This window comes from Ambystoma mexicanum, chromosome 8 (assembly GCF_040938575.1).
Source record: "Ambystoma mexicanum isolate Mex_15411 chromosome 8, UKY_AmexF1_1, whole genome shotgun sequence".
NCBI lineage: Eukaryota > Metazoa > Chordata > Amphibia > Caudata > Ambystomatidae > Ambystoma > Ambystoma mexicanum.
Genome location: NC_090929.1, coordinates 1023043607 through 1023069859, shown reverse-complemented (window position 1 = coordinate 1023069859; position 26253 = coordinate 1023043607). Strand labels below are relative to the sequence as shown.

Genomic DNA, 26253 nt, shown 5'->3' with positions numbered 1-26253 from the left:
GAAACCATAACACATGCATTGATTCTATCTAGATGGATGAAACTGCAGGCCATGAAAGAGAAGTTCAGACATTTTTCTCCGAGCTGTGCGCTTTGAGCCTGCCAGCACAGCGAGATGGACATGGTTTAATTCTGTTAATTTTGCATGCGTATTTATTGTCCTAGCATTTTAGGATCACTGCAGCAATAAGATAGACAACGTAGTTGCAATTGGGAAGTATCCATTTAACAAACAAACATTGTTTTTTTTAGTGATTGCACAAAGGTATTTCAGAGTTCCTGTGTGTGCATTTCACAAAAAGTTGCATCTATGTGGTGTATTCAACACATTAATGTGTAGAAGAATATTTTCCACAAATGTAATAATTTGTTTGAAGCCAGACATATTTGCTACACAACTGTTTTGGTTATGCGTTAGATTCATTTTTAAGTTAAGCAATGTTCTGGTTGCTTGTTGCATACTATTTACACTCTTGCTGAGGCAAATTACTTTTACTATTTCATTTTGTTAACAGTTTGTAAAATACTCCCCACCTTAAAACTTTATCTGGGGCACGGATTAGTATTCAATGTCTAGTTTAAAAATCCATTAAACCTTAACGTGGAGTCAATGTATAAATGGTCAGCAGCAGGGCCCTTGCTCAAGGGCGAGTGATAGTCATTACACCAATAACAGGTTACAGTCTCTTTCAAATCTTCAAGACTAAATTTAAAACATACAAAACCCGACTTTCCAGCCAGTGTAAGCATTGTTACACAGCAATAATCAAATAGTTGCATTTGCAAATGAAATGGAAACTCAGCAAAACCTTTCCCTGTAGTGGTAGCCCAGATGGGCATTTCAAATGTTATGTAGCGCTTCATGCAGGATTCCTCCAACTTCTTCTAAGCATTGTGATAAATATTATCTTAATTGATAATCCGATGTTAGGGAGATGCATCATTGTTATGCTTCATCCCCTCTCCTAGCGAGATTCCCCCCCACCCTCCCCAGCAAAAAGCTGGACTTCTGGACCTTTTTCTGCAATCCTGAATGAGTGGAGCTTTTTGCATGCACTCATTCCTATGCTCTGTCTTTTATAAAAAGGTTCTCTGTGTTTTACCCGTCCTATGGAGTCAACCTTCCTCAATACCTCTTTAAGGCATCTGTATTTTACTATTGCAGCACACAGCTCCTTATGGGCAGTGTTGCTGGGCTCCCCCTTGGGTCCTCAGAGGTTCTTTTCTTTCTCTCTTAAAACTTTATAGTCTGATAGTCTGAGAGACTGGCACACACCACCTTATGTGGAGTGCCGAGGGGATACTTGGTATCCCTCTTCTCTCGGCTCCTGTGACTTTTTAGTCACACAACCATCAACCTTGTTATGGCTGGTGGCAGTGGACGCGTTCTACCAACTATAGTGTGCATTTTCTAGCGCAAGTTATGTCCATAGCCCCGGTGGTGCACAATAGGGGCACCCAAGTATTAACTTGAGGGCTGGCATCTCTTTTTGCCATTTCTAGCGTGGTTATTTGTTAACCCTTCTTCTACCATTCTGGGAGGGGGTGGTCTGTGTATGTGTGTTTTGCCTTTGGTGGGAAACCCTGAGGGTCCCCGCCTAGGCTCCAGTGTGTCTGGGCAGGCGGGAAGTGGGGGAGGAGTTTTCCACCCCCATGTCTTATCCGCCTGAGTGCCTGAATATAACCAGCTCCCACTGGGGTCTGGCTGTGCTGATTGGACAGCCATATGCCCCTTTACACAGATTGTAGAGGAGTTTGTTCTGGAACTGTATAAAAGGTGAGGCTCCTGGAGTGAAAAGCAAGTCGACCACTGGAAGATTAAGTAACTGAAGAAGACTACGACCAGAGATACCTGCAGACCCTTTACAACACTGTTAAGGGACCACTGCTGTCCTGACCCGGTTTTCTTCGTGACTGAGGAGGTCCGAAGAGGCCGACTCCTTCCCTTTGACTGATGGGTATTGCTTACCTTATTGCAGAAAGTCTCTCCAGAGCTTTGTAGTGCACTTAGCGCACTGGTTTCCAGGGCAATCCCCACTTACCTCCGACCCAAACTGATGCTTGTGTCCCTTTAGCGAGTCCTCTAACAGGGTCTCCAACGTTGGTTAAACCTTGTTGCATTTTTTATCCTAGAGACTAGAAAGTATCAATAGGAATTTTTTTGACGTCTGCTGCTTTTCAAGACCTTAAGGGTCTCCGAACTGCCTTTTAGCTAGTGTTGCATTTTGGACTTTAAAAGACTTGTGCAAAGAAACTGCCTCTAGAACCTTAAGCTATGCTAGTATAACACTAACCAACTGTTTTCCTTCCTTAAAATCACTAACTTGTATGTCTTTGATAATTTAATTACTGCATTACCTTGTGGTTGCGTGTTACCGATAATACGGTAGACCTGTCAAACTCTTGTAACAATTGTCAGCGTTCAGCAACAACCCACCAAGTAATGACCTTTTGAAAATATCTGAAAGTATGTTTTGGTTAATTATGCTAAATATTTAACAGGGACTTGTATAAATATAATACATCTATATTTTAATATACATTTATGTGTAAGTGTTTCTTTGATGTACATTATTAACTAGGATCAGTGTACTTACCTACAGTTCACATCTTCCTCTTACGATGAGCCTGACTGCTCTGCCATCTACCCAGGTCTCTGAGTAGTACAGACTGATGCTAAGAGTTGGGGAGGATCTACAAACCACTGGGATAACTTACTAAAGTCTTACTTCCAATGGGAAGTTAGGAAAACTCCCCTAACACTGCCGGCATGTGGTGGGATCTGTGTGGATAGGATTACATTGACTACTGAGATACTTTGTGTGCAAAGGAAACAATCCAGTAGGTTTGGTGTAGGCAAAGTAAAGTGTACGTGTATTTACAACAAAAACTAATCATGGGCTATATTAAGCCTGAGGGCTTCCTTAATGTACCAATTAATAAAGTGTTCACATTTTATAAGGAGTATGGTCTCATGTAACGGAACTATGGTAGAAATAATACAAATGTTGTGGGACCAACTAAAAGGTCTCCACAGGACGTGTCCTCTAACCATAGTGGAATTTGTGGGCTGTTCTTATTCTTGGTCTGAGGAGTCTGAAAGCTTCCAGGATCCCAGAGTTGGTGGGTCTATAAGACAGGAAGGATGATATTGTTGTGTGGCTGAAAGTTTTTGACCTTACTTGTAAAATGTTTGGTTTGTGTGAGAGTTAACAGATACCCTGGGTTCTTGTTAGGCTTCCCAAGAATGACCATCATGTGATCTTGGATATCAATGAGGCTGAAAGAGTCATTTATAGCAGGGTGGGACAAGCTCAACTAGATACGAAAAGAAATCTTCTCCATATCTAAACTTCTTAAGGGAACATGAGACAAAAGATGGGTCTAAAGGTCCCATCTATATGTACCCTGTAGGGCCCGTTACCAGTGAGTAGCAGAAAAGCTGTTTTAGAATCAGCTGAGCCAGCTTGTAAAAAGTTTGAGGCTCAAACTTCAAGCAAGAGAGGTCACCATAGGGGACCCCTCCTCAGAGACCAAACGCATAACCTGCCACTCTGAAGGGCACTTGGGTGGAAAACCCATAGCTTCAAATAGGGACCAGGCCCCTAGGCCCATAAAGCTGAAGGTCACTGCTGTGACCCCCCCACCTCTAGCTAACACCGAGGTGGCTGAGCCTCTTGAAAATGCACATACTGTGGAAGTGGTTCATAATGTAGGACAATTTAAATGTTTCAGACCCATGCCTAATATGGTGTAATGCCATTACAAAAGTTACTGCTGTGACCCCCCCACCTCTAGTTAACACTGAGGTGAACAAACCCCTTGAAAACCCACATACAGTGAGTGGAAGTGGTTCACATTGTTGACAAGAACTTAAGTGTTCCTGTTCAACCCATAACATTGTGTAATAACTTTGTGCAGGCCACTGAGGTGACCCCACCTTTCGTTAACACTACGGTGATTGAAACCCTGAAAACCTACATCCTGTGGAGATGGTTCATAATCCCGATAAAAAATAGTGTTTCTGTCAAACCAATAACAGGGTTTAATACCACTGTTCCAGTCACTAATGTGACTCTGCCTTCAGCTTAGGTAGCAAGTCCTGAAAACTCAGTTAGTTGGGGGGGTGCTTGAATCTCAAAACTTGGACTCTTGACCACATGCTGTGGAGGCAATTCCTAGGGCTGACAAGAACTGGTCTGTTCCTGTCACACATACCATATGTTGTATGTCATTTAGGATAAAAGACATCTTCAGTTAAATCTGAAGTGGCAGAACCTCCTGAAAATCCATACTGTGGGGGTGGTTCATCCGAAATCTAGGATAGCCTGAAAATCCACTTACCGGGGAGGTGAAGCTAAAGGGTGTCCAGAACTTAGGAGTTCTTAGCCAACCCGAAAAGGTAGGAATTCAGTTTTCTCCTTTAGTTCAGAGCACCCAGAAGGAAACTTCCAGGACTGAAAAGCTGAAAAACAAAACGTTATAAGAAACCTAAACAAAGCTGTACTAGGACTTCTAATAAAAGGCCTGGGACTACAACTACTCCTACGGGAGAGATGGGTGTTATGAAATGGCTAGGGTCTCTGTTTCAAGTGACTACTCTAAATCTGTGGGGTCCTCTACAGATTTGTGGGGTCCTCCCCCCACATTTTGCAACAGAAAAAAAACTAAATAATTGTCAGTCAAAAAAGAAAAAAAGGTCTAATATTTTCAATCAAGTAGACCTAAACCAGAGTAAGGCCTAACTTGCCCAATGCTAAGGTGGAATTTCCCTACCTAAACAAACTAAGGATAATCTGTGTCGCAGACTACAACTTAAAAGTGTCTTTGTCCAATACCTATGCTTGCCCTCATAGCTAAATCTATACAATGTGTAGGGAATGTCAGAAACCAAAAGAAACAGTGTTCAAAGTAAGGTTCTGAGCTTCTTCCAGCTCATGGTATGTTTTCAGCTTCTTCCTTAAGACTCAAAACCATTCCACTAAAAGCTCTTGGAGGTTCCTTCCCCATGTTCAACACAGTTCACAATTCAACATTGTTCTTCTCATTAGTCACTTCCAGACTGATGACGCAGCAACTTCAATCGCCTTGTTTTCCTTGGCTCACTCAAGTAAGGTCTACTCGGTCTAGGCGCAGTTGTCAGACAACACGGTCCACCCATCAGAGGTCATGCAACCGATAACCCTTGGCACTTTATAATGTTCACTGATTCTCATTGGACTACTTTGCCACCATGTTTCTTTTCTGCACTTGTGACATTAGTCCATTTGCACTCTTGCTTCTTCTTGGCTGTCTTTTGACTCTGTCATCATGTGCCTTTCACACACTTCACTGTGTTTACTCATCACCACCTTGCTTTCACACTAACCAATAGCGCTCCTTATTACTGGTATTCACTTGGCGTTCCGCTTTCACATTGCTCATAATTGCTTTTCCCTAAATTTCTCTCGGTTCATAAATACACAGCACTTTCTCTCCATTTGTGCAGTATTTTCATTTCACTTGTGCATTTTCTTTAGTTCGATATTCAATTCTTTGAATTTTCCACAACACTTAATGTCCATCGGGTCTCTAGACCCCTTCATTATTTGCATTGATCTGTTTAGCCCCTTCCTTGCCCAGATTAAGCCCCCGGAGCACCCCCGGTATGAGTGTTCTCTCCCTGCCACTCACCAGTATTGTGCTTGCTCAATTCTTTTCTGCTTTTGCTCGCTCTCCTCTTTCACACTGGAGCACCAGCAAGCCGCGCTCGCCTCTTCCTGACGTTTGTGCTGCCTCCTGCAGCAAAGTGGAAGCTTGTGTACCCCCAGCTCCAGTTGGGGAAGACAGCGCGGAGATCTGCAGGGCTCTGGACTCTCAAGACTCTTCAGCCTCTGTCGTTCCAGCTTTTCTGTAGTCAGTGTCCTTTTCACCGGATTCTGCTCTCCAGTCTGCTACACAGCACCCTGGCTTCCCAGGCAGTCTCCCACTCTCATGTGGGTCACTCCCTTTTACATGCACCGGTAGCCTCAGGGGGTTGCAGGTGCATGTCCTTTGCCTGACTCCAATTAACTATCACTGGGACATGCCTGATTTTCAGAATGGTATTCTTCAGTCCTCTTCCTTGTCCCAGTACCAAGGTTTTGTGTATAGATGGAAGTGTGAATTCCACCTAGTCGCCTCCTCCTCGGCTCAGTCGTAAAGATACCTGAATGTGATATATGTGGAATCTGTGACAGAGGGGAAGAGAGGTAATAACCTTTGAAGGTTGGGGGAGGGTAGAATGTAGTTTGACAAGGGAAATGGGGATACCATCACATAAAGGCACCTTTACTCCACTTCCCAAGGTCCCTCCACCCAGGTGTTCCTCCCTCGCATATCCAGCCTGGGGTCGGGATCCAAAAGCGATAGCACTTCCTGAGAGGAAGATCCATGTTGACAGCTGCCATTGCTGTTGCCCGGATTTGCCTTTTCCGTTTGTGGGAGGGAAGCCTAATTGGCTCCTACTCAATGGATTCTGTTCTGGGCGAGTGAAGTGTTCAAAGGTTTATGCTGCTATTGTACCGATTCTTTGCATGCAAGCGGCGCTCGCAGTGTTAGTGTTCATCTATTCCATTTATGAGAGGGAGTGTTCTATAGCACTATGAGAAACCTGAAGGAGTCTCACCCGCTAGTCCCCGGAGATCGGTCATCCAGGTGGCCCGGATACGGGCATCGATATTGGATCCAGTTCCTGGGGTGAACCAGTGGGGGAGGATCACCTGGATGTGGGGGGGGGGGGTCTTTGGCGAGTGGAAGTGGGACAACGACAGGTGAGACGTGGTACCCGCTTCCTTATAACACTTTTCCACATCCTACCCCATAGGATACTTAGAAGCTCTACCCCTCCACCCACTTTCCGATACAAACACTTTATTACACCGTGAAAGACAACAGACGAACACCAGAGCCGTTTACCTGGCGTGTCCCAACACAAGGGTCAGGCAGAGCCAGGCAATTGAGAATAACTACACACAGCTGACGGACCTTTCCCTTCCCCACAGGGATAAAAGGCAGCGCACGAGAGCACACTTTGAGCAAGGACAAACGCATGAGGAAGCAGCTATTCCAGGACAGCAGTCGAAATGGAGAAGAAAGGCAGCGAGGCCGGAAAGGACAACAAGGAGGGAAGTGCCCTTGCCCTTTTCGACCCAGACCCACAAAGCCTCCATGAAAGATATCTTAAGACCAGGAACTACAGCGGACGTGTGGTGTGACAGATGCCAATGGTGCACAGGACCCTCCCGCACTTATAACCGAGGCGGGGAGGCGCGCTTGCTACCGTGGTACCGTCATTGACTCCAGAGACAAGAAACAACACAGCCGGTGAGTCGGAGGAAGAACCGATAGTAAACCGGACGGTGTTGAGTGAAGGTTGCAAACAGCAACTTGTTATGTACAAAGAACGTGTGTGCTAGTGAACTTTTAATGCTCAGGAAAAGACCAGCTGCAGAGTGGTCTGAAGCCACGTGAGCGTCCATTTGAAAGATTCTGGCTGGTCCTCTTTTCTTGTGAACATTATAGTAACAAGAGGCTATAGGAAAGGCTGGCATTAAGAGTTAAGGTGGTCATACAAGGGTCGAGCCAAAAATCCCTTGTAAAATCGAAAGTCCTTAAACCATTAACAAAGTTTTGGCATTGTGAAACAGGAGTGCGTGCCCGGCTGAGGGAAACGCTGTACGACCGATAAATGTGGAAAGCCTGACTGGGGGATTAAGAGAAAGTCTGACTGGGGGCTAGAAATAGAAATAGCCAAGGTATTACGATAAGTGAACTGTGCGAAACTGGCAAATGTGACCCCGACTGAGGGAAGCCAACGTTACAAAAGGGACCAGAGCTCGGTTGAAGGGATCCACAGCTGAAAGGAAATCACCCAACGTGAAGATTTCTGAAAGGAACTTTTGGTTTATTGTTTATGGTACATCAGGCCTTATGAGGCAAGAGACCTGGTGTAAAAGACTGTCACAGAAGTCCCCAATACTTTGGAAACAAATTGCAAGATTGTGCTGGAGAAGCCAAGGTGAGTGCTGTGCTCGAGAGTCCCACCTTGTCTTGTGCTAAAAACGTGGGGAAGGGAGACCCCAGTTATGCCATCCTGACTTATTATTTCGTCAACACTTTTCTTTTCTGGTGAACATTATCCCACACTATTTTGTAACTTAGCAGTAAGGATTGGCAATAGGTGTTTTAGTATAGGCCCTTTTTATTTGATAGGATGCCACTAGGACTGCCTTATTATTTGATGGTCGTAGCTTGCTCCCATCTTAGATTTAGGTTTAGATTAGGCGTTTTTCTCACCCATTTATACAGTTAAATAAACACCCTTTAACTGTGATCACTTGTGTCTGTCTTTACTGTTGCCACCATGAGTTCCTTACAACACGTATCAGTTAATTTGAGCAAAACCTGCTGTCCTGCCACGATGTGGACAGCTGATGTATAATGCATGCCAATTCCAGAAATGCATTGGTAGAAGTTTTCCGGCTGGCCTGCAATTGTGACCATCACTGGTGTAGAGTATACAGTCTTGCTAAGCACAATCTATGCTGCTTCTGAAGGATGAAGCTTCCTTCTTAGAAGCCACACCACACATTAGGTGTTTTATTAGGTTCTATGTTCTTTCATCGTCGGGCTTTCTAACGCCTGCCTTTTAAACGTGGAAAGAATAACGAAGAAGTGAATCAAATTGTTTTTTGTTGGGGAGGGGGGCTGCCCTACCCAGGCCCCCCCACCTGCACCTATTCTCTACTATTCACGCCCTCCCATCCCCGTATCTGCTCCCCCATCCCAAATTAGATGAACTTTTTTGTTATTATTTCCACATTTAAACGGCGGGCGTTAGAAAGCCTGACGAAGAAAGAACATCGTACTGTTTTATTATTGGGAATCGCTTGCAGAGAGATTTTACATAATGCTTGCATGCAAAGATTGATTATATAGTATTGCATAATTAAAGATAATATTGACATCATGCACCCACCTCCAACAAATGCATCACCAGCACCATTTGTGTCCACAATCTCTTCAGGTGAAATTTCTAGAACCGGAATGGAGACCACCTTATCGGCTGCAGAGAAGAGAACCAAGTGTTAGTAGAAGGGAAAAGGATGAGCAGCCAAACAAGATGAGTGAGGAAATCAATTATGAACACAGCGAGTAGAAAATGAGAACATTTGGACACAGGGACACAAGGGCTTGGGGATGAGTCAATACATGGTGATAGCAGATCTGGAGAATTAATGATTTACCCATGAAGGGAGGAGTATTTGTACCTGTATCTGTATTTATTTATTTGTATTACGCACCTGGCCCAAAGGCATCTGGGCAGATATCTTCAAAGGTATACATGGTTACAATAAACAGGCAGTACAGCATGGTGCAAGGTGGCTAGTGTCACCCTGAAAACAACTAAAATATACAGGAAGCAAACTACATGAAGGAAATTACATACATTACAACCTCATAACATTATATACAGTCCAGGGTACTCATGATACAGTAGATAAACGGGTGATAAGAGTTAGGCTCGTGTAGGAGCATGATCCTGGGCAGAGAGCCAGATTTTGGCCTTACTCTTGACTGAATGGTAAAAAGGTTCGGCTCGGAGTGCGTTGGGGAGTGTATTCGAGAGTTTGGCCGCAAGGACTGGGAAACTAGACCCACCTGCTTTTTGCAGCTTGAATCTGGGCACGGATAAGGTGTAGGCATGAGCTGATCTCAGTGGGCAGGATGAGGAGTGAGAGGTGAAGCGGTTAGCCAAGTACGCAGGGGCCAAATTGGACTGGCACTTATGGGTCAGTGCAAGAGTTTTGAGGGATACTATGTGAGTGACAGGGAGCCAGTGTAAGCTGCGCCTGGTGTCAGAGATGTGGACTTTCCTGGGAATGTTAAGAGCATCTCTTATCGCATTATTCTGCGTTACCTGCACTTGTTGATGTTCCTTTGGCTAGTCTCAAGATATAGGGCATTTCAGGAGTCTATTTTGGCCATAATAAGCGTTCTAGCCAGGATAATACAGTTAGCAGTAGTCAAAAAGGGCCTGCATGCAGTAATGAGTTTGTATGTAAATGCAGATGCTGAGACCACAGCATTAGTTTGTCTCGTGAGGGATAAGGTGGAGTCAAGATAGATAACTAAAGTTTTTGTATCTTTGGAAACCTTGATGGTATTGCTGTCAATGAATGATTTGAAGGCAGGGTCCAATTTATTGAGTCTGTAGTGGGAGCCAAGGATGAGTAACTGGGGGGGCGTGGCTAAATGGCCGCGAGCTAGGACGTGATCTCCGGGAGCTCCTGTTGATCCGTGCACGATCCGATGGAAAAAGAACACCCACAACCGACGAAAAGCTGAGTATATACAGGAGAAGATTCATGAAAATGCCGGGCATGCAGAGGTGCTGAGCGTTGGGCACATAACGTGGGGAGAGCGAAGCAGTGAGACGACGAAGAGTGGAAGAAGCAGTCTGCTGAGAAAAGAAAATGGCGCTCGGCCAAGACCAAAGGGTCAGAGGAGCGCTGCCGGATCGAACAGCAGCGAGCTGAGAAGTTTGCCCAACACAGCTGTCCCGTGTAACCAGGCGACACGAGCGGTGTAAAGTGGACCAAAGGCTGCGGCTGGCGTAGGCACAACAAGGCTAAACAAAGCAGAGCGGCGGATACATTGTCACAGCATACTGCGGGCGGGTGCCAGAGTGAGCTACATGGCACAGCGCCGAGTACATTGTAACAACGGGAGACGAAGTGCAATGGTATGCTGGCAAAGTAGGAGCGCGCATAAAAGCATATGCCTCATAGAAGCGAGCAGACAAGGGCTGCAACAACAAAACATTACGTTTCACTGAGCCACGTGAAACCATATGGGGAACCGCTGTAGATGGAATGGACACTCAGAAGGGGGAACATTGCTGCAACTGGCTAACAGTCAGTTGGTCGGAAAGGCAGCTGAATTGATAAACGTTCTAAATAAAAGTTATAATTCTACCCCAGCGCATGGGCAAAGGCGGCGCAAACATAGCTAGTACAGTGGGATGTACACCATGAAAGGCATGGAGGACACTGGATTAACACGAAGGGCCGGCTGAGGCAGGAGGGAACTGTTTTTGTGGATGGCAATGGGCCTCCTGGGATAGTGTGGCGTGTTATGGTCCATTGGAATGCATGAAATTGATAAGCCCTTATGAAGTGCACTTTCACACGCTGCACATGAGACATTGGCACAAACACTGTCCCGGAGCGCCCAGATTGAATTGACTGTAAATGGGCACCCCGCAGCCACGAAGGTACTCAATTTGGCACAAGTGAGTAAGCAACGTGCATGGCACCGGAGGCCACTGTGGGGCATCCGCATTTAACATCAGCACAGTGGGCGATCTCCTGAGGCTGGAGGCATAAAGAGGCGGCATCGGGGCTAGCAGTGCTGGGCACTGGATGACTTTGTGATCGGCAAGGCGCTGTAAAGCAAAAGTAGGGGGTCAGAGAGCGCAGGTAAACACAGGCCACCGAAGGAATAAGACAAAGACCGGAGCTACGACCCACTAGTGTGCGAGTACATGGGAGGACACAACCCATGCTGGGGTCGAGGGGAGCGACAAGAACACAATTGGACATAGTTGCAACGGCCCTGAACTGCTGAGAGCGGCCCGGTGCCACGTGAACGTTTGTGCGTGGGGATGCGTAGCTGGCTCACATTTAGACCACACAGCAGGATGTCCTCTAAGGTTGTTCGACCCAGGATCAAACAGCCCACGATGGAGGCCTATGCCAAATCGCCCCCAGTTGCCCAGGGGGGCAAGAACAAAGACTCCTACGACAGCGGCGGAGACACCAGGTATGATCCAGGAGGTGCTGGCAGAGATTGCTTTGAAAGTGGCCTGGGAGACCAGGTTGAGCCTGGCAATGGATGAACTGAAGGTGGGTCTGGACCTCAAGATCGGCGCGGTCCAAGAGGAAGTGAGTCTGCTGAGACAGGATGTGTGGAAGATCGCGGAGCGCACTGGGAATTTGGAGAAGGAGATGACCCTGACAAAGGAGGCGTGCGCCGCGCATACTAAGGAGCTCCATGCCCTCGTGCAACCGGTGGGCAACCTTGAGGACAGAGCTGAGCAAGCCGAAGGGCGTGCCAGGCGCAACAATATCCGCATAGTGGGTCTACCGGAAGGGATAGAAGGGCCAAACCCCACAGAATACGTGGAAACCTTGCTCTTACAGGAGATAACGGGTGGGATGCTGACCCAGGGGTTCGCGGTGGAAAGAGCACATAGGGCCCTGACCAGGAGACCGGCCGAAGGAGCCCCCCCACGACCAATGATCGCAAAGATCCTGAATTATTGGGACCGTGAGAAGATTCTTGAATTTTTCAGGAAGGGTGGAACGATTGAGAGGGGGTCAGCAAAGATTACAGCGTACCCGGACTACACGCTGCTTGTACAGCGTAGTAGAATGAACTTTGGATCGGTAAAGAGAAGGCTAAGAGAAGCAGGCTACCGCTACATGCTGCTCTACCCAGCCAAGCTGAAGGTGTTTTACAAGAACAGATCCCTTTTCTTTGATTCGCTGACTGAAGCGATAGACTGGCTGGACATGCAGGGCCGACCTCAGGAATCGGATGTCCAGAAGGAAGCTGCGGAAGATAAGTAGCGTGCTGCTGCGGCACCCAGGGTGACACAGCTGAGACATTGGGACTAGAATTTAGTGTTGTATTAAGTTTCTGGCGAGTTCTGGACCCGTCGGACGTATTTCTTCTAAAATAGACGATAGGGAGCTCTTGGTAGGCACCTCTTGACCCCAATAGTTGTATACTTAGTTAGGTCACTGTTAGATTGGTGAAGCCCCGCGGGGTCCTAGTCCTTGGATAAGAGACAGGACCAGACGCGGGTGGGCCTGAGATCCAGGGATGGAGCTGGGCATTTGTTGGGGTAGGGTAGGGTGGGGTGGGGGGATGGGTTGGGTTGTGTGCTGTGGTGGGTAGTTGGGGAACAGGGAGGGAGGGAACTGTTGTCAGAGGGAAGGGGGAGAGTCGGAAAACAAATCATCAAGGAGAGCATTGAAGGGAGTGGTGGATTAGGAACAGACCGAGTAGATGGCATCGGGTAATCTCTGCATTGTGACCTGGAATGTACGGGGCCTAAACAGTTATTTGAAACGTAATAAAGTGATGATGTACAAAGAGGACGCGCATTGATATAGCCCTGCTGCAGGCGACTCATCTCACCAGGGAGAAGTTAGAGGTGGTTAAGAGGAAATGGAGGGGTGACGTGGTGGGGGGCCACGTACTCAGCGTACGCTAGGGGGGTTATAACCTGGGTGGTGCCACATGTGCCGTTTCAGGTGCTTAGCTCAACGGTAGACACGGATGGTAGAATGGTGGTGGTAACGGGGCTCCTGGAAAACAGGGAGGTGCACATTATTAATCTGTACGCCCCTAACCATGATACTGCGGCTTATTTTGGCAAACCTGGCCCCCTGGCTGGGGGTGCAACGGTGTGGGGAGGGGACTTTAATTGCACCCTGAATCCCAAACTGGATAGGTCAGTTGACAGGGCAGGAAAAGTGGCGTCAGCGGCTAAAGCGCTAGGGACATTGTTGGAAGACCTGGGCCTGTAGGATGTGTGGAGGAGGCTGCATCCCACGGATATGCAGTACTCGCACTACGCATCGCCACAGGATTTGCATACGAGGCTAGATTATGTGTTTGTAGCGGCTGAAATAATGGTAGAAATGGTAGGAGCCGAATATAAGGCCCAGGTATTATCCGACCACTCGCCTCTGGTAGTGGAGTGGCTATATCAGCCCCCCAGATCGCGGATCCCAACTTGGAGACTTAGGACAGAAGCACTGCAGGATGAGGGGTTCCGGGAAGATCTGAGGGATGCCATTGAAGAGTACTTTGATATAAACACGGGCAGCGTACGATCTGTGGGAACGCTGTGGGAGGCGTTTAAGGTGGTGGTACAAGGAGTAGCCATTTCCAAGTCTAAAGGGCTCCAGGGGGTTATTGAAAGGGAACTGCAAGAAACGGAGAGGGAACTGGAGGGTCTAACACGACAAGAGAACACAACTTGTGATAATAGGACAAAGATAAAGGACCTACAGTTAACCTGCTGTGCACTTTGGGATAGACTTTGCAGATTAAATTACAAGAAATACACTGCGAGGCTACACGCAGGGGGCGATAAGCCGGGCAGATTGCTGGCCTGGCTATATAAGAGTGAGACCCCCCGCTCAGTGATCCGGGAAATTAGGGGCGAGGGAGGTCGCATCTGTAATAACCAGGAGGGGGTAAAACGGGGAGTTCCTCAAATTTTATAGACATTTGTATGAGGACACGGGGAGGATGTTAGTCAGGATATACGGCATACATTAGAGGATATAGAGCTGCCCACCCTGGATGACCTAGAACGCGCGGAGTTGGATGCTCCGGTCACCTCGGACGAGTTGGAGGTGGTGATCCAGAATCTGCCCACGTGCAAGGCGCCCGGGTCGGATGGGTTGCCTAGTGAGTTTTACAAGACATATAAGCAGGAGCTGCTTCAGCCACTGCTTGCCATGTTTAACGAGGCTTATGAGAAGGGGGAACTTCCATTGTCCCTTCGCGAGGCTGTGATCATCCCGCTCCTGAAGCCAGGCAAGCCGGCCGTAGAGTGTGGGTCTTACAGACCTTTGTCCATGCTCAATCAGGCCAGCAAAATACTTACGGCGGTGCTGGCTAACAGGCTTCGGAGGGTGATCGGTAAGCTAATACACCCAGATCAGACGGGCTATGTCCCAGGCAGGAATATTACCGATAACCATAGGAGGCTACACCACATTATAGACCAAACTGAGGGAGACACGAGTGAGCTGGCCATCGTGTCGCTCGACGCAGTCAAGGCCTTCGATTCGGTACGGTGGCCTTGGCTGAAAGCGGCCCTGAGGGGATACGGAATGGGACCTGGATACATCAGATGGGTTCAGCTGTTGTACAGCACCCCAATGGCGAGGGCCAGGACGGGATCCATAGTCTCAGATATTTGGCAACTCAGTAGGGGGACCAGGCAGGGATGCCCCTGGTCACCCATGCTATACATATTAGCACTGGAGCCATTGGCGATATGCCTGAGGCAACAATACGGGGAGGTGGGTATTCGCACTGTAAGTGGGAGTCACTTGGTGTCACTGTACGCGGATGACATGCTCCTCTATCTGCGTTATCCGGAGGAGAACTTGCAGTATGTGTTGGAGGTGATGGACCGTTACTCCACCCTCTCGGGCATATCAGTAAACCCTGGAAAATCTAGTCTGTTTCCCTTAGGCAGGTACAGGGATGTCCCGTTGAAGAGATTGCCTATCCTGCCAATACCATGGCAGACAGAGACATTTAGGTATTTGGGAGTACATATTAATCACAGGACTGAGGCGGAGCACAAACATAACACGGAGAGGGCAATAAAGGGGGTCAAGAACAGCATGGTGTTTTGGTCTAGACTGCCCTTAACTATGATGGGGAGGGCGGCCTTGCTTAAGATGGTGGACCTGCCCAGACTCTTGCATTTTTTTGTGAATGTCCCATTTCTGATTCCCAGGAGCCTATTTGTGAGACTTCACAGTATGTGTAGGGGGTTCGTGTGGGATAACTCCAGAAACAGGGTGGCCCTGTGGAAACTCCAGAACCCGTGTGATAAGGGGGGCATAGGCCTGCCAAACTTCGAACTCTATTACCTGGCTGGGCAACTGTTGTATGTGGCCAGGTGGCTGTCAGATGAAGATTCGGCGGAAGCCAGGCTTCTGCGGGGAGACTCAGTCCCATACTTTTTGAGGGAAGTGGTGTGGTCACGGAAGGACAAATTGGTGGGAAGAGGGCGGCTTTTGAGAATGGGCTGGGAGATTTGGCATAGGACATGGAGAATGATGGATGATTCGGAGCCGTTCTCCCAGCAGGCCCCACTAGTGGCCCTGTGCGGGAACGACTCAATTATTCGAGTCGGTCCGCAGATACTGGGAACCGGTGGGCCTGGCCACACTGGGAGACATATGGCAGGAAGGGGAGGCATTAGACTTTCAGAGGTTGCAAAATGAGACAAGGGTGCATAGAGGCCAGTATATAACCTACGCTAGGCTGATGAAACGGGTTAGAGAGAGATGGCCCGAGACGGCACTTGCTAATGACCCTGATGTCTCCCTGGAAACTATGTATGATGTTTCGGAGGGTAGGCATGAAATATCGAGGATATATGAGCTCCTGAGTGTGAGGGCTGGGAGGGAGTTGCTCCAATTGAGACAGGATTGGGAAGAAGAAGTAGGCGGGCCCTTAACAGACGGACAATGGGAGAGAGCCCAGAGGTACCATAAAAAGGTGTCCCGGAATGCAAGATTCCAACAACTTCAACTGTATGTCACGCATAGGGCTTCTAACTCCCAAGAAGTTGCGAGGTTCGGTGGCTCGGTTACCCAGAAATGCCCCAGATGTGGGGAAGTGGAAGCGGGGCTACTGCATATGTTTTGGGCTTGTCCGGAGGTGCACAGATTTTGGGAGGTTAAAACGAAACTGGGTGGTGTGGGAGTGGTGTTGGACGTGGGATCGGCTTGGTCGTGCATGCTCGGGATTTTCCCAAGTCCCCGGGGCTTGGAACATATAAGCAGGATGAAGGAGTTAGCTTATGTCCTGGCCAAGCGCAGAATTGCTATGAGCTGGAAAGCGGCCCACAGACCCAGGGTGGAGCTATGGTGGGCGGACCCCTTTAGATGGGCGGAAGCGGAATCCGTAGTTTGGTTTGAAGCAGTCACTAGGGGGGGGGGGGGGGTGTGGAGGAAGTAGGGCCCCTGCTGGCCTGGCGGCAATTGGTGGCCTCTATGGCCAACCCTCACCAGGGTGATAACGAATCGGAGGACTCGGATGATGAGCGCATAAGCACTGCGCTACCTGACAATGCTCCTGTAGATGACACTAATGAGCCAGCTCTAGTTTAAGGGGGCGGAGGGGGGAGGTTGGGGAATTACACTGTGCAAGGTGATGGTTTAATGATAATTATATATGTTGAAATGATTGTATTGTGTGAGGTTTTGTTTGGTTCTGAAAAAATAAAAACAAATTTAAAAAAAAAAAAGGATGAGTAAATGTTTTTTCATAATTTAGGCAAAGCCCATGATGCGCCATCCAGCCCTGGATAACTAAGTAAACGTCAATGAGGGCTTTTGAGTCTGTCGCGTAGTCACCAGTGATGGGGATGAGTATATGGGTGTCATCGCCGTAATTGGTATAGGTGACACCCAGATAGTCAAGAATATTAAAGAGTGGCTTAGTGAAAACATTATATAGTGTAGGCGAGAGACAGGACCCTTGCGGGACGCCACACAAGACTGGAGAGGGTTCGGCAGATGGGGAGAAGACCTGCATAGTTCTGTTTGCCAAAAAGGAGCTGATCCAGTATCTAGCTTCATTAGAAAAGTGGGCAGCATTTTTGAGGTGGTGGCAGAGAATTTGGTGGTTGACCAAATCAAATGCTGCTGATGGGTCTAACAGCAGTAGGAGGGCCAGCTTGCCGTTGTCGTTTAGGTCTTCGATTTGTGATTTTAGGTCAATGAGGGCAGTTTCCGTTCTGTGCCTAGGTCGGAAACCAGATTGACACAGGCCTAAGTTTATTTTCCAGGTATTCCTGAATTTGTAGATAAGCAGCGCGGTCCAAGATTTTCAATATGAATGGATCCGTAGTAATAGGTCTGTAGTTACTGGGGTTGCTTGGGTCTAAAGTTTTTTTAATTTTTTTAATAAGTGGGATGACCCAAGCATCCTTGAGGTTATCGGGGACTATTCCAGATTTGAAAGAGGCGTTGATGAAAGGGTCAAGATTGTGTGTCGCTTCCTTGATGATGGGGGCAGGGCAGGAGTCACCTTGACAGACAGAGGGTTTCAGTTTTTTGATGTTTTCCACCTCAGCAATAGAAAGAGGTGTAAAACAGAAGGGTTTGATGGAATGCGTCAATGGTGGTATTTTGTAGAGGCGGGGGTTGGGTAGCGAATCTGGGTGAAGGCTGCATTTGTTGGCATTCATTTTGTATTGGAGTGTGGATATTTTATCAAGGAGGGCTTTTTGGATATTTGTACAACAATCTGTCTGTATTGCAGTTGTAATTAGGAGCTGTGGGAGATTCAAGTTCTTTTAGAATCTTGAAAAACTCTTTGGTGTTGGATTCAGCCTGGAGGATATGGTTATTGTATGTATCTTGTTTTGCAAAGAATATTGCTTTTTTGTAGTTGGAGAATGGCTCATGATTGTTTTGTAAACCTGTCTATCGACATATGAAGGTTTCCATGCACCCCAGCACACAACAGGCGCAAAACAGGGCCTTATCCGTGGGCCTTCCCCGAAGGGCCGCAGCCGGCTGATTGGTGCTGGTGAAATAGGGCTACGTTGCTACGCAACGTGATTAACTCCAATGTGGGTGGCCATTTTAATATCAGGCCACGAGGACAGGAACGAAATGTAGATGCCTCACGCTACGGCAGACAGCGAGTCAAGCAGATGGCAGGATTGCAGCAGAAATACGATCAAAATGCACACAGTGAGTGCTATCCGTTCACAGGTGCTCACCTTTCTCAATATTGGGCCTATAGCTGTAGAAACGGTGATGGCAACCAGGATGATGTAGATCAGCTGCTGCGGATGGCGTTGCTGCAGCTGGGGAGTAGGGCGCCAGCCCTCTCCGTGCACAGAACTTGTGTGAAGTATGTGTTAATTATCCAAAGAGTAGAATGGTGGAATGTGCAACGTAGTGCTGGCTAAAGATCGCGGTGGGATTTAGCAGTTGGAAGTTGAGGTAGACTCCAGGTGTGGGGATACTTCTTTATCTGTGGTGCACAGCAATACAGTGATAAAGAAAGATACTCACTCGAAAGACTGCCACACTGCTTTAAAGAGCGCAAAGCCGTGGACTCTTCAGAAGGGAGGGAGGTGGCTATCGTGGAAATGCAACTATGGAATAGGAGTTCAATAGCCCTGATGGCATGCAACTTATTCCTATGCGCCCCATCACACACTTTTTCCATACTTGCAGGTAAAAAAAGCACTCTACGCCAACAGGTCAGATGGAACAGTCACAGAAAATGGTATGAGAACACATCTGGATGAAAATACCTGACAACTTCTTGACAGAATTGAGCGCTCGCTGTGGTATTTTTGACTGCACATCAAAATTCAGTGTGCTACAGTGGTTCCTTGTGTTTTTACCAGTGATTTTCTCATTGAAGGTTGTTTCATTTTTTTACAGATTCAGTAAAGCAGCAAAATTCAGGGGCAAATACCCCACAGCCCAGCCCAACACTACCTTCAAAACTCAACCACCCACCTCCCCAAAACACCTCCCAAAAGCATTTAACCCTTTTCCCAAACTTACTTTCTGTACATTTTGTTCAATTGTGTATTGTAGATACAGTTCTTTGATATGAATACTCTGCACTGGAAAATGTGTGTGGTGAACACACTGCAATGAAATCACTAGTTACCACTGTGGAAGTCTTCATACCACACGAGGACCTGTCATAGGTAGAAAACTAACGATGCAAAGTCGGTTATCCTGAGCCCTTGGGTTATGTCCAGGTTGCACATAAGCCTTGATGTTTCTAACTAAGGGCCAGGAGGTTGATTGGTAACATGATATCCTGATTTTTGTGCAACTCTGACCACTGTTCAGCCCAAGGTCCAGAGCTAATACACTGGCATGAGTCCCCTAACAGTTTTGCTATCTATGTAGGGGTTCACTGACCTTTTTGCCTATTAAGTTCTAAGAGAAGGCCTCACTAGCGATGCAACCACATGCACATTGTGCCCCCTCAGACACCTTATGCCTCTTAGGGTAGCTAGCCATGTTTATCTGCGCAATTAACTTTGATCAGTTAATTCCTTGTTGCCCTCTGAAGGCGACAGTGACACTATGCTGCATAACTTGTAACTTAAACAATTGGGGATCTGTTTACTTCTCCCTGACACAGAGCCTTCTGGTGCCGTTCTTACATTTGAAACTGAGGGAGTTTACAACACAGCATAATTTGTGTATGGGGTTTGGTGATTCAGAAGGACATGGACTCGGAGGACATTTTTGCCATGCGTTTATTAAAGAATAAAAAGAAGGCCTATCTTTCCCCATCACTACAGGCAGTGGTCAAATTGAGCGGAAACGGTTGGTAGCAATGTTCCACTACTTTATTTTTACAGTTAACAGCTACACTACTTTTTGCAACCATTTTCACCATTCCGGAACTGTTCTTTGTGAAGTTAAAGCGCACTTCTCCAATTTACCACCGGCTATCAGTTACAGCTACACTGAAATCTGTATCAACTCAATTGGCTGTCCACCAGCATGACTGCAACCCTTGAACAATGTGTTGCACGTTACTCCCTTCCTTCCTACTCTGTCCCCTGCCGGAGTCACAGTTCCACTACTTTATTGGTACGTTTCTATCACAGACTATGTGGTGCTCCCTACCAACTTCACTGAAGTGCTCGTCAGTTGTAAATAAAAGTCCAAAAGAATCAGTCCACTGTGCAAAGCTAACCTAACTGACCCTACCACTATTTTAACCAAGGGCAGGAGAATGACAACATTCTCCTGGTAGTTGGGCTTTTGCACTTGTGATCTCTTCTTTCCAGAGATCTGATCACTAATCAATCCTTAAATAGTCTTATTCCTTGTATTCGTTTCTTCCACTCTCAGAGGATTATCTTTTCCTCCCATTTGTTAGGGCTCTTCCTTGCTCTTGTCTGAACCCTTCTCTTTATTATCAGATTCTGAATTTACTTGCATCATGTCCTTTTCTCTGGTATTTCCGATGCCCAAATGTTTATGGTTCCTCTTTTCCCAAGTGGCCTTTCTTGTATAAGGTTTCTCTTAGGGACCTCTATAGTCTTTAATTCCCAGGTGTCTTTTTATTGGGTGATCTTCCCCTTTTTCCAAGGTATCAACACCAATTCTATTCCTTTCACTCTTGGTGCTTTCTGTATTTCTCGTTCCTGTTAGGGCGATTTATCATTTTTATGCATCATCCCCTCTCCTAGTGAGACTCCCCAGCACTTTTTGCTGGACGTCCGGATCATTTTCTTTAATCCTGAATGAGTGGAGTCTTTTTCCACTTATTCATTCTTAAGGGCTCTTTTGGAACTCGGCTCTCAGTGTTTTACCTGTCCTATGGCGTCTACTTTCATCCAGATCTCTTTAAGGCATCTGTATTTTACTATTGCAGCACTCAGCTCCTTATGGGGAGTGTTGCTGGGAACCCTTTGAGGAGTTCTTAGAGAGATTTTTTCTTTGGGTAACTACAGTTACTCAGGACAGAGAGATACTTCTCTCCTAAAACCTAATATTCTGAGAGATTGGCACACACCCCCTTATCTGAAGTGCTAAGGGGATACTTAGTATCACCCTTCTCTCTGCTCCTTTGACTTTTTATTCACATAGACAACCTCCTAGTTGTGGCAGTGGGCGTGTTCTAACAACTATTGTGTGATTTTTCTACCGCAGGCTATGTCCACAGCCCCGGGTAGGCACAATGGGATCACCCAAGTACCAACTTGGTGGCTCCTTCCTTTTTCTGCTATTTCTAGCGTGGTTCTTGGTTAGCCCATCTACCATTCCACGAGGGGGAGGTCTGTGTGTTTTCCCAACCTAGGCTGCAGCGTGTCTGGGCAGGCAAGAAGTGGGGGAGGAGTTATTCACTCCCCTGCTGTCTGCACGAGGGCCTGAACAGGACCAGCTCCCACTGGGGGTCTGGCTGTCCTGACTGGACAGCTATATGCCCATTTCTGTAAATTGATGAGATTGCAGAGGAGTGGGAGCTGAAACTGAATGAAAGGTGAGGTTCCTGAGGTGAAGGTAAGTTGACCACTGGAAACTGAAGTAACCGAAGAAGACTATGCTGGCAGACCCTTTGCAACACCGTGAAGTGACCACTGCTGTCATGGCCCCGTTGTTCATGCGACAGGAACTCCGAAGAGGGCGACTCCTTCCCTTTCACTGGTGGGAACAACCAGTCCCAAGATTAACTTTAATCAGAGCCATCTTTTGAGGTCCTGTGACTTTCCAGAGCTGTGGAAACCCAATACCAGGACGCCTCCGACCAGATTGAAGTGCATTGTTGTGGCAAGGCTGTATACATCCAAGTATTTGCTACAGGTGAAACTCCAGAGACACAATCCGACCCGTCCAAGTCCTCTCAGCAGAGTGCTGGACTGCAGGAATCGAAGATTGTCACAGCGAATAGGGTCCTTTGTTGGGGCTGCAGAAAATGAGCCACAACCGCAGAGTGACCAGAGAAGTTGCGGAAATCCGTGCCAGAGGTCCTCCCTTGAGACTGCTGCTGAGAGATCCCGTCCATTGTCCTGCCTTTCGTCATCAGACCAAGGAATCCGGAGGTCGGATCCAGAGCTGTACCATCGAAGAGCATCCAGCCACGAAAATGTCTTCGAACCAAAGGTACTGTGGGGAAAAAGGTATTGCTTAACTTAATCCAGTTGCTCCAGAGCGTTGGCGTGCAAGTAGAGATATCCAGGGCAAACCCCTCTTACCTCCAACCCAAGTTGCTGCTTGTGTGCCTTACACAAGTCCTTTAACAGGCTCTCCAACGTTGGTTGTACCTTCATGCATCTCAGACTAAAAGAATATCCACAGGAGTTCGATGTTCTGGTACTTGTCTAGACTTTTAGATATGGGTGCGTTTTGGACCCTAAAAGCCCTGCTTTGCAACGAAACAACTACCTCTATAACCTTAAGCCTTGCTAGTATTACACGAACCAACAATTTTCCTGCCCAAAAGTCATCATCTTATATGTGTTTGCAGAGCAAATATATTTACTGTATTTCTCCTAAGATTCACAAGTGTGTGTTATTACCGATAATATGGTAGAACTGTCAACTAACCATTTTAACCGCAAGTAACCACAAACTAAACAGTGGCTTTGAAAAGTATTCCCAAGTGTTTTGGTTAATTGTGCTAAGTATTTAAAAGTGATTCTTGTGTAAATATAATAAATAGTTTAATATAAATGTATGTGTGTTTCTTTGATGTGCCTTACTAACTAGTTTTAGTGCACTTACCTACAGTATGATACGCCAGATTGCTCTGCCACTCTGTCAAGGTTCCATGAGTAGTACAGACTGATATTACGAGTTGGGGATCGATTGGTAAAGTCTACTTAAAAGTGGACTTTGGAAAAACCCCATTAACATTTAACACATAAAACTTCAACTTTATGAACTTGTTTTTCCCACTTTTGTCGTTTGTACTGGGACGGGTTTCATTACTTCAACAAGTCCATTTTGGCTTCCCGGTATTCCTGTTCTCCCCGTTACCTTCAGTATTGTAGGGGAATGTTCCTTCCTTTGTTTTGCTTTTCAGTTTACTTTACACAATGTCCGCTTTGTGCTCGTTTTGGTCTCCTGATTGGCTTCTTGATACAGCTGCTGGTAGTCAGTTTGTTCGGTAGTTCCTCTCGTGGAAATGGCAGAAATTTCACAGTACAAGGACTCCCATTCCTGTGAGGCACTCGGATGCCCTCCATGTGATGGCCTATATGGAACGATCTAATACACCAAATCAGTACAAGTTCCACGACTAGGACGAAGATATTGTGAACGTATACTGTTAACAAAGGGAAAGAAGTTGTCTCTTTAACTCGCAATCTCCAATGGACTCTGCTGAGTACATTTAAGAAAGGAGATTCTTTCTGGGTCCAAAATACCCTCAGCTATCCCTCTGCAAATACATCCCCTCACCCTGCCACCCCCCCGCACTGAAACCGGGCCACCCCTTGCATTGTTGTCTGTATCTGTACCCATACAGACTCCCCCTTTTTCTTCCTGCACTTATCAGACCTACCCTGTCTGCTGCCTTAAACCTAGCACTTGCAAATTGCTGGCTGCACTACCACTGTTTGTTGCCTTTATTATATATTTATTGTTATTTATCTGTTTCTCGTTTGCTTCGCCCTTTCCACTTCTCCACCTTCCATGCACTTTTCCCCTCCCCCTCTCCCATGCACTTGTGCATTCTCAATGTCACTGGGCCTAGTAAGATCGCCGTTTTGATCTCCCCGGTTCCCCTCCCTTGCCTGGTCGCGCCCTGAAACACTTGTGTACGAGCGTGATAGAAATAACATATCAATAACTAAAGAAGCTAAGGAAAAGTCTATGTCTGTAAGTTCAACTCAAAAGTCTGTGTCAAAACCTATGCTTGCCCTCAAGTAAAATATAGAAATGTAGTGTTGGGATGTTCCAACTTAAATAGTGTTCAACAAGTCTGGAGCAGTCTAGCCTCCATCACAAGTTCAGGATACAGTTCCAACCAAAAAGTGCTTAGGGTTCCCTCTGCCAAGCTTTAGCACTGTTTATCCAAAACAACAATGTTCCAAAGGAGCTCAGGGGTTCCCCTCTGCCAAGCTTCAAAGCACAATGTTCAAAATAGATTCTCACTGTTTACTGGAAGCTCAGGGTCTCCTTCCCCAAGCTTTAATGACTTACTCTCAATGTTCAACAAAATTCACAGTATTCAATAGCATTCTTATTTCAAAGTTGCTTTCGCACTACTCCTTGTTGGGGCATCCTAGTCTAGGCGCTGTTAAAAGACTGCACGGCCTACTCATCACAGGTCACGCATCAGTTGCCCGTACCCAGCTTTCTACCACTGACGAATAACAGGGCCTCACCAGTTCTTAGATTCAGGATTTGCCTTTTTGGATACTTCTTTGGTTCTCCTTTCTATAATGTATAAGCCTGACTTTCAGTTACAGCTTTGTTTTGCCTGATCAGCATTTTTCCCTCACACTTCATTGGGTCCCCTCAGGTTGCTCGTTCATCGGTACACTTATTCACAGTATTCTTGTTTCGTGATACTTTTAAAGTGCCCTTCGTTAGTCATAGACTTTTGAACACATCGCTTAATCTTGACCGCTCTGAAACAATGTTTCTGCAAAATCCAATTCAAGTATTGCATTCACCTTAATTGGTCCTTTTATTTCACTCTGAGGCTTTGGAGAATGTGCCGACTGCATGCAACCACTCTGCTACAATTTAATTCCTTCACTTTAATACACGCTCAGTGTTTCCTTGCATTCTCTTGAAAACTCAATGGCTGCGACATGCTTTTCTTCGGTTTCCTCAGTAAGATGCTGTCTGGGATTTGAGGTCAGGGTCTCACAGCCTGCTCCTCATGCACCCTTGAATGGTAACTGCCATTTAGGGGAACAAGCAGTTCTTGGCCACAGCAAAGCGACCAGTACCTTCCACGGTACCCTTCTCGGGCTCCTTGGAGACACGGCTCCCTTGCTACGCAATGACAGCTTATCTCACGCTGCCTTCCTTCAGCGTCTCAGTGTTCCGTTCTCCTCCTGTTTCCCGCTGACTGGGGTGGCTCTTCTGCTGCTCTCTCCTCGCACAGGTTTCTCACTCTCCCCTTGCTTGTTCTCCCCTTTCTCACTCTCCTTGGGTTTGTGGACTCCACCTTTTATACACTTGTGAGTCTAGCAGGCGGCAGGTGTGATGTCCCAGGCTCAATTGCCTGACCGCAATGAGTACAATTATTAGGACATGCCTGACCTTCACCTCTATAGCCTTTATGCTCCCTATTCTTCATCTCAGTACTATAGTGGTGTCTCCTAAAGGCAATCTTCATTACTCTTGGGGTTAGTTTCTTCATTTCAGTACTTGGTCTGACTTCAGGGGGAAAAGTAGGATCTGGACAACAATATCCTACAAATGCTGAGGGAGGGCAAGCTAAGTCACTATCAGGAAATGGGGGGGGGGGTGTGACTCGCCTTCAGGTATCCAATCGCCAAGGACCTTCTACCCAGGTGATCCTCCCTCACTAATCCAAAAGCGATGGCCCTTCCCAGGCCACCCGAATAGCAGATCCACAGGGAGTAGATGAGAGCACATTCCTGTTTCTCACAGTACCCAAAGTGGGGAGTCTCCATCAGTGAGGTTCCACCTACCGCAACCCCTAGGGAGGGTGTTGCAGAGCAGGCTCACCTCCCTAGCCTCAATGGCTTGGGGAGAAGAGACAAATTCCCTGGACTCATCACAGGGGATACAGATAAGTCTACATATTCATTGGCTAGTCTGTGACCAGGGAGAAAGAGGCAGGAGCAGCCAAGACAACTGGTAAGTGAATAGGATGTCTGGGATTCAAGGCTAAATCCAAATTCTCTCCATGCCTGGAAAGAGGTCAGAGAAAGTTTAAATGTGGCAATCTCCAATAAGTAGGTGGTAGACAGATA

General features: G+C 46.9%; 1 protein-coding gene across 2 annotated transcripts in view; it reads right to left on the bottom strand.

The window, feature by feature from the left end:
- ADK (adenosine kinase) overlaps window positions 1-26253 on the bottom strand; it is a 1244147-nt gene that overhangs the window by 38163 nt on the left and 1179731 nt on the right. For both annotated transcript variants that reach the window (XM_069610963.1, XM_069610964.1), the window contains exon 10: window positions 8998-9084. In XM_069610963.1, coding sequence (XP_069467064.1) covers window positions 8998-9084 — 87 coding nt within the window. The remainder of the gene's footprint in view (window positions 1-8997; window positions 9085-26253) is intronic.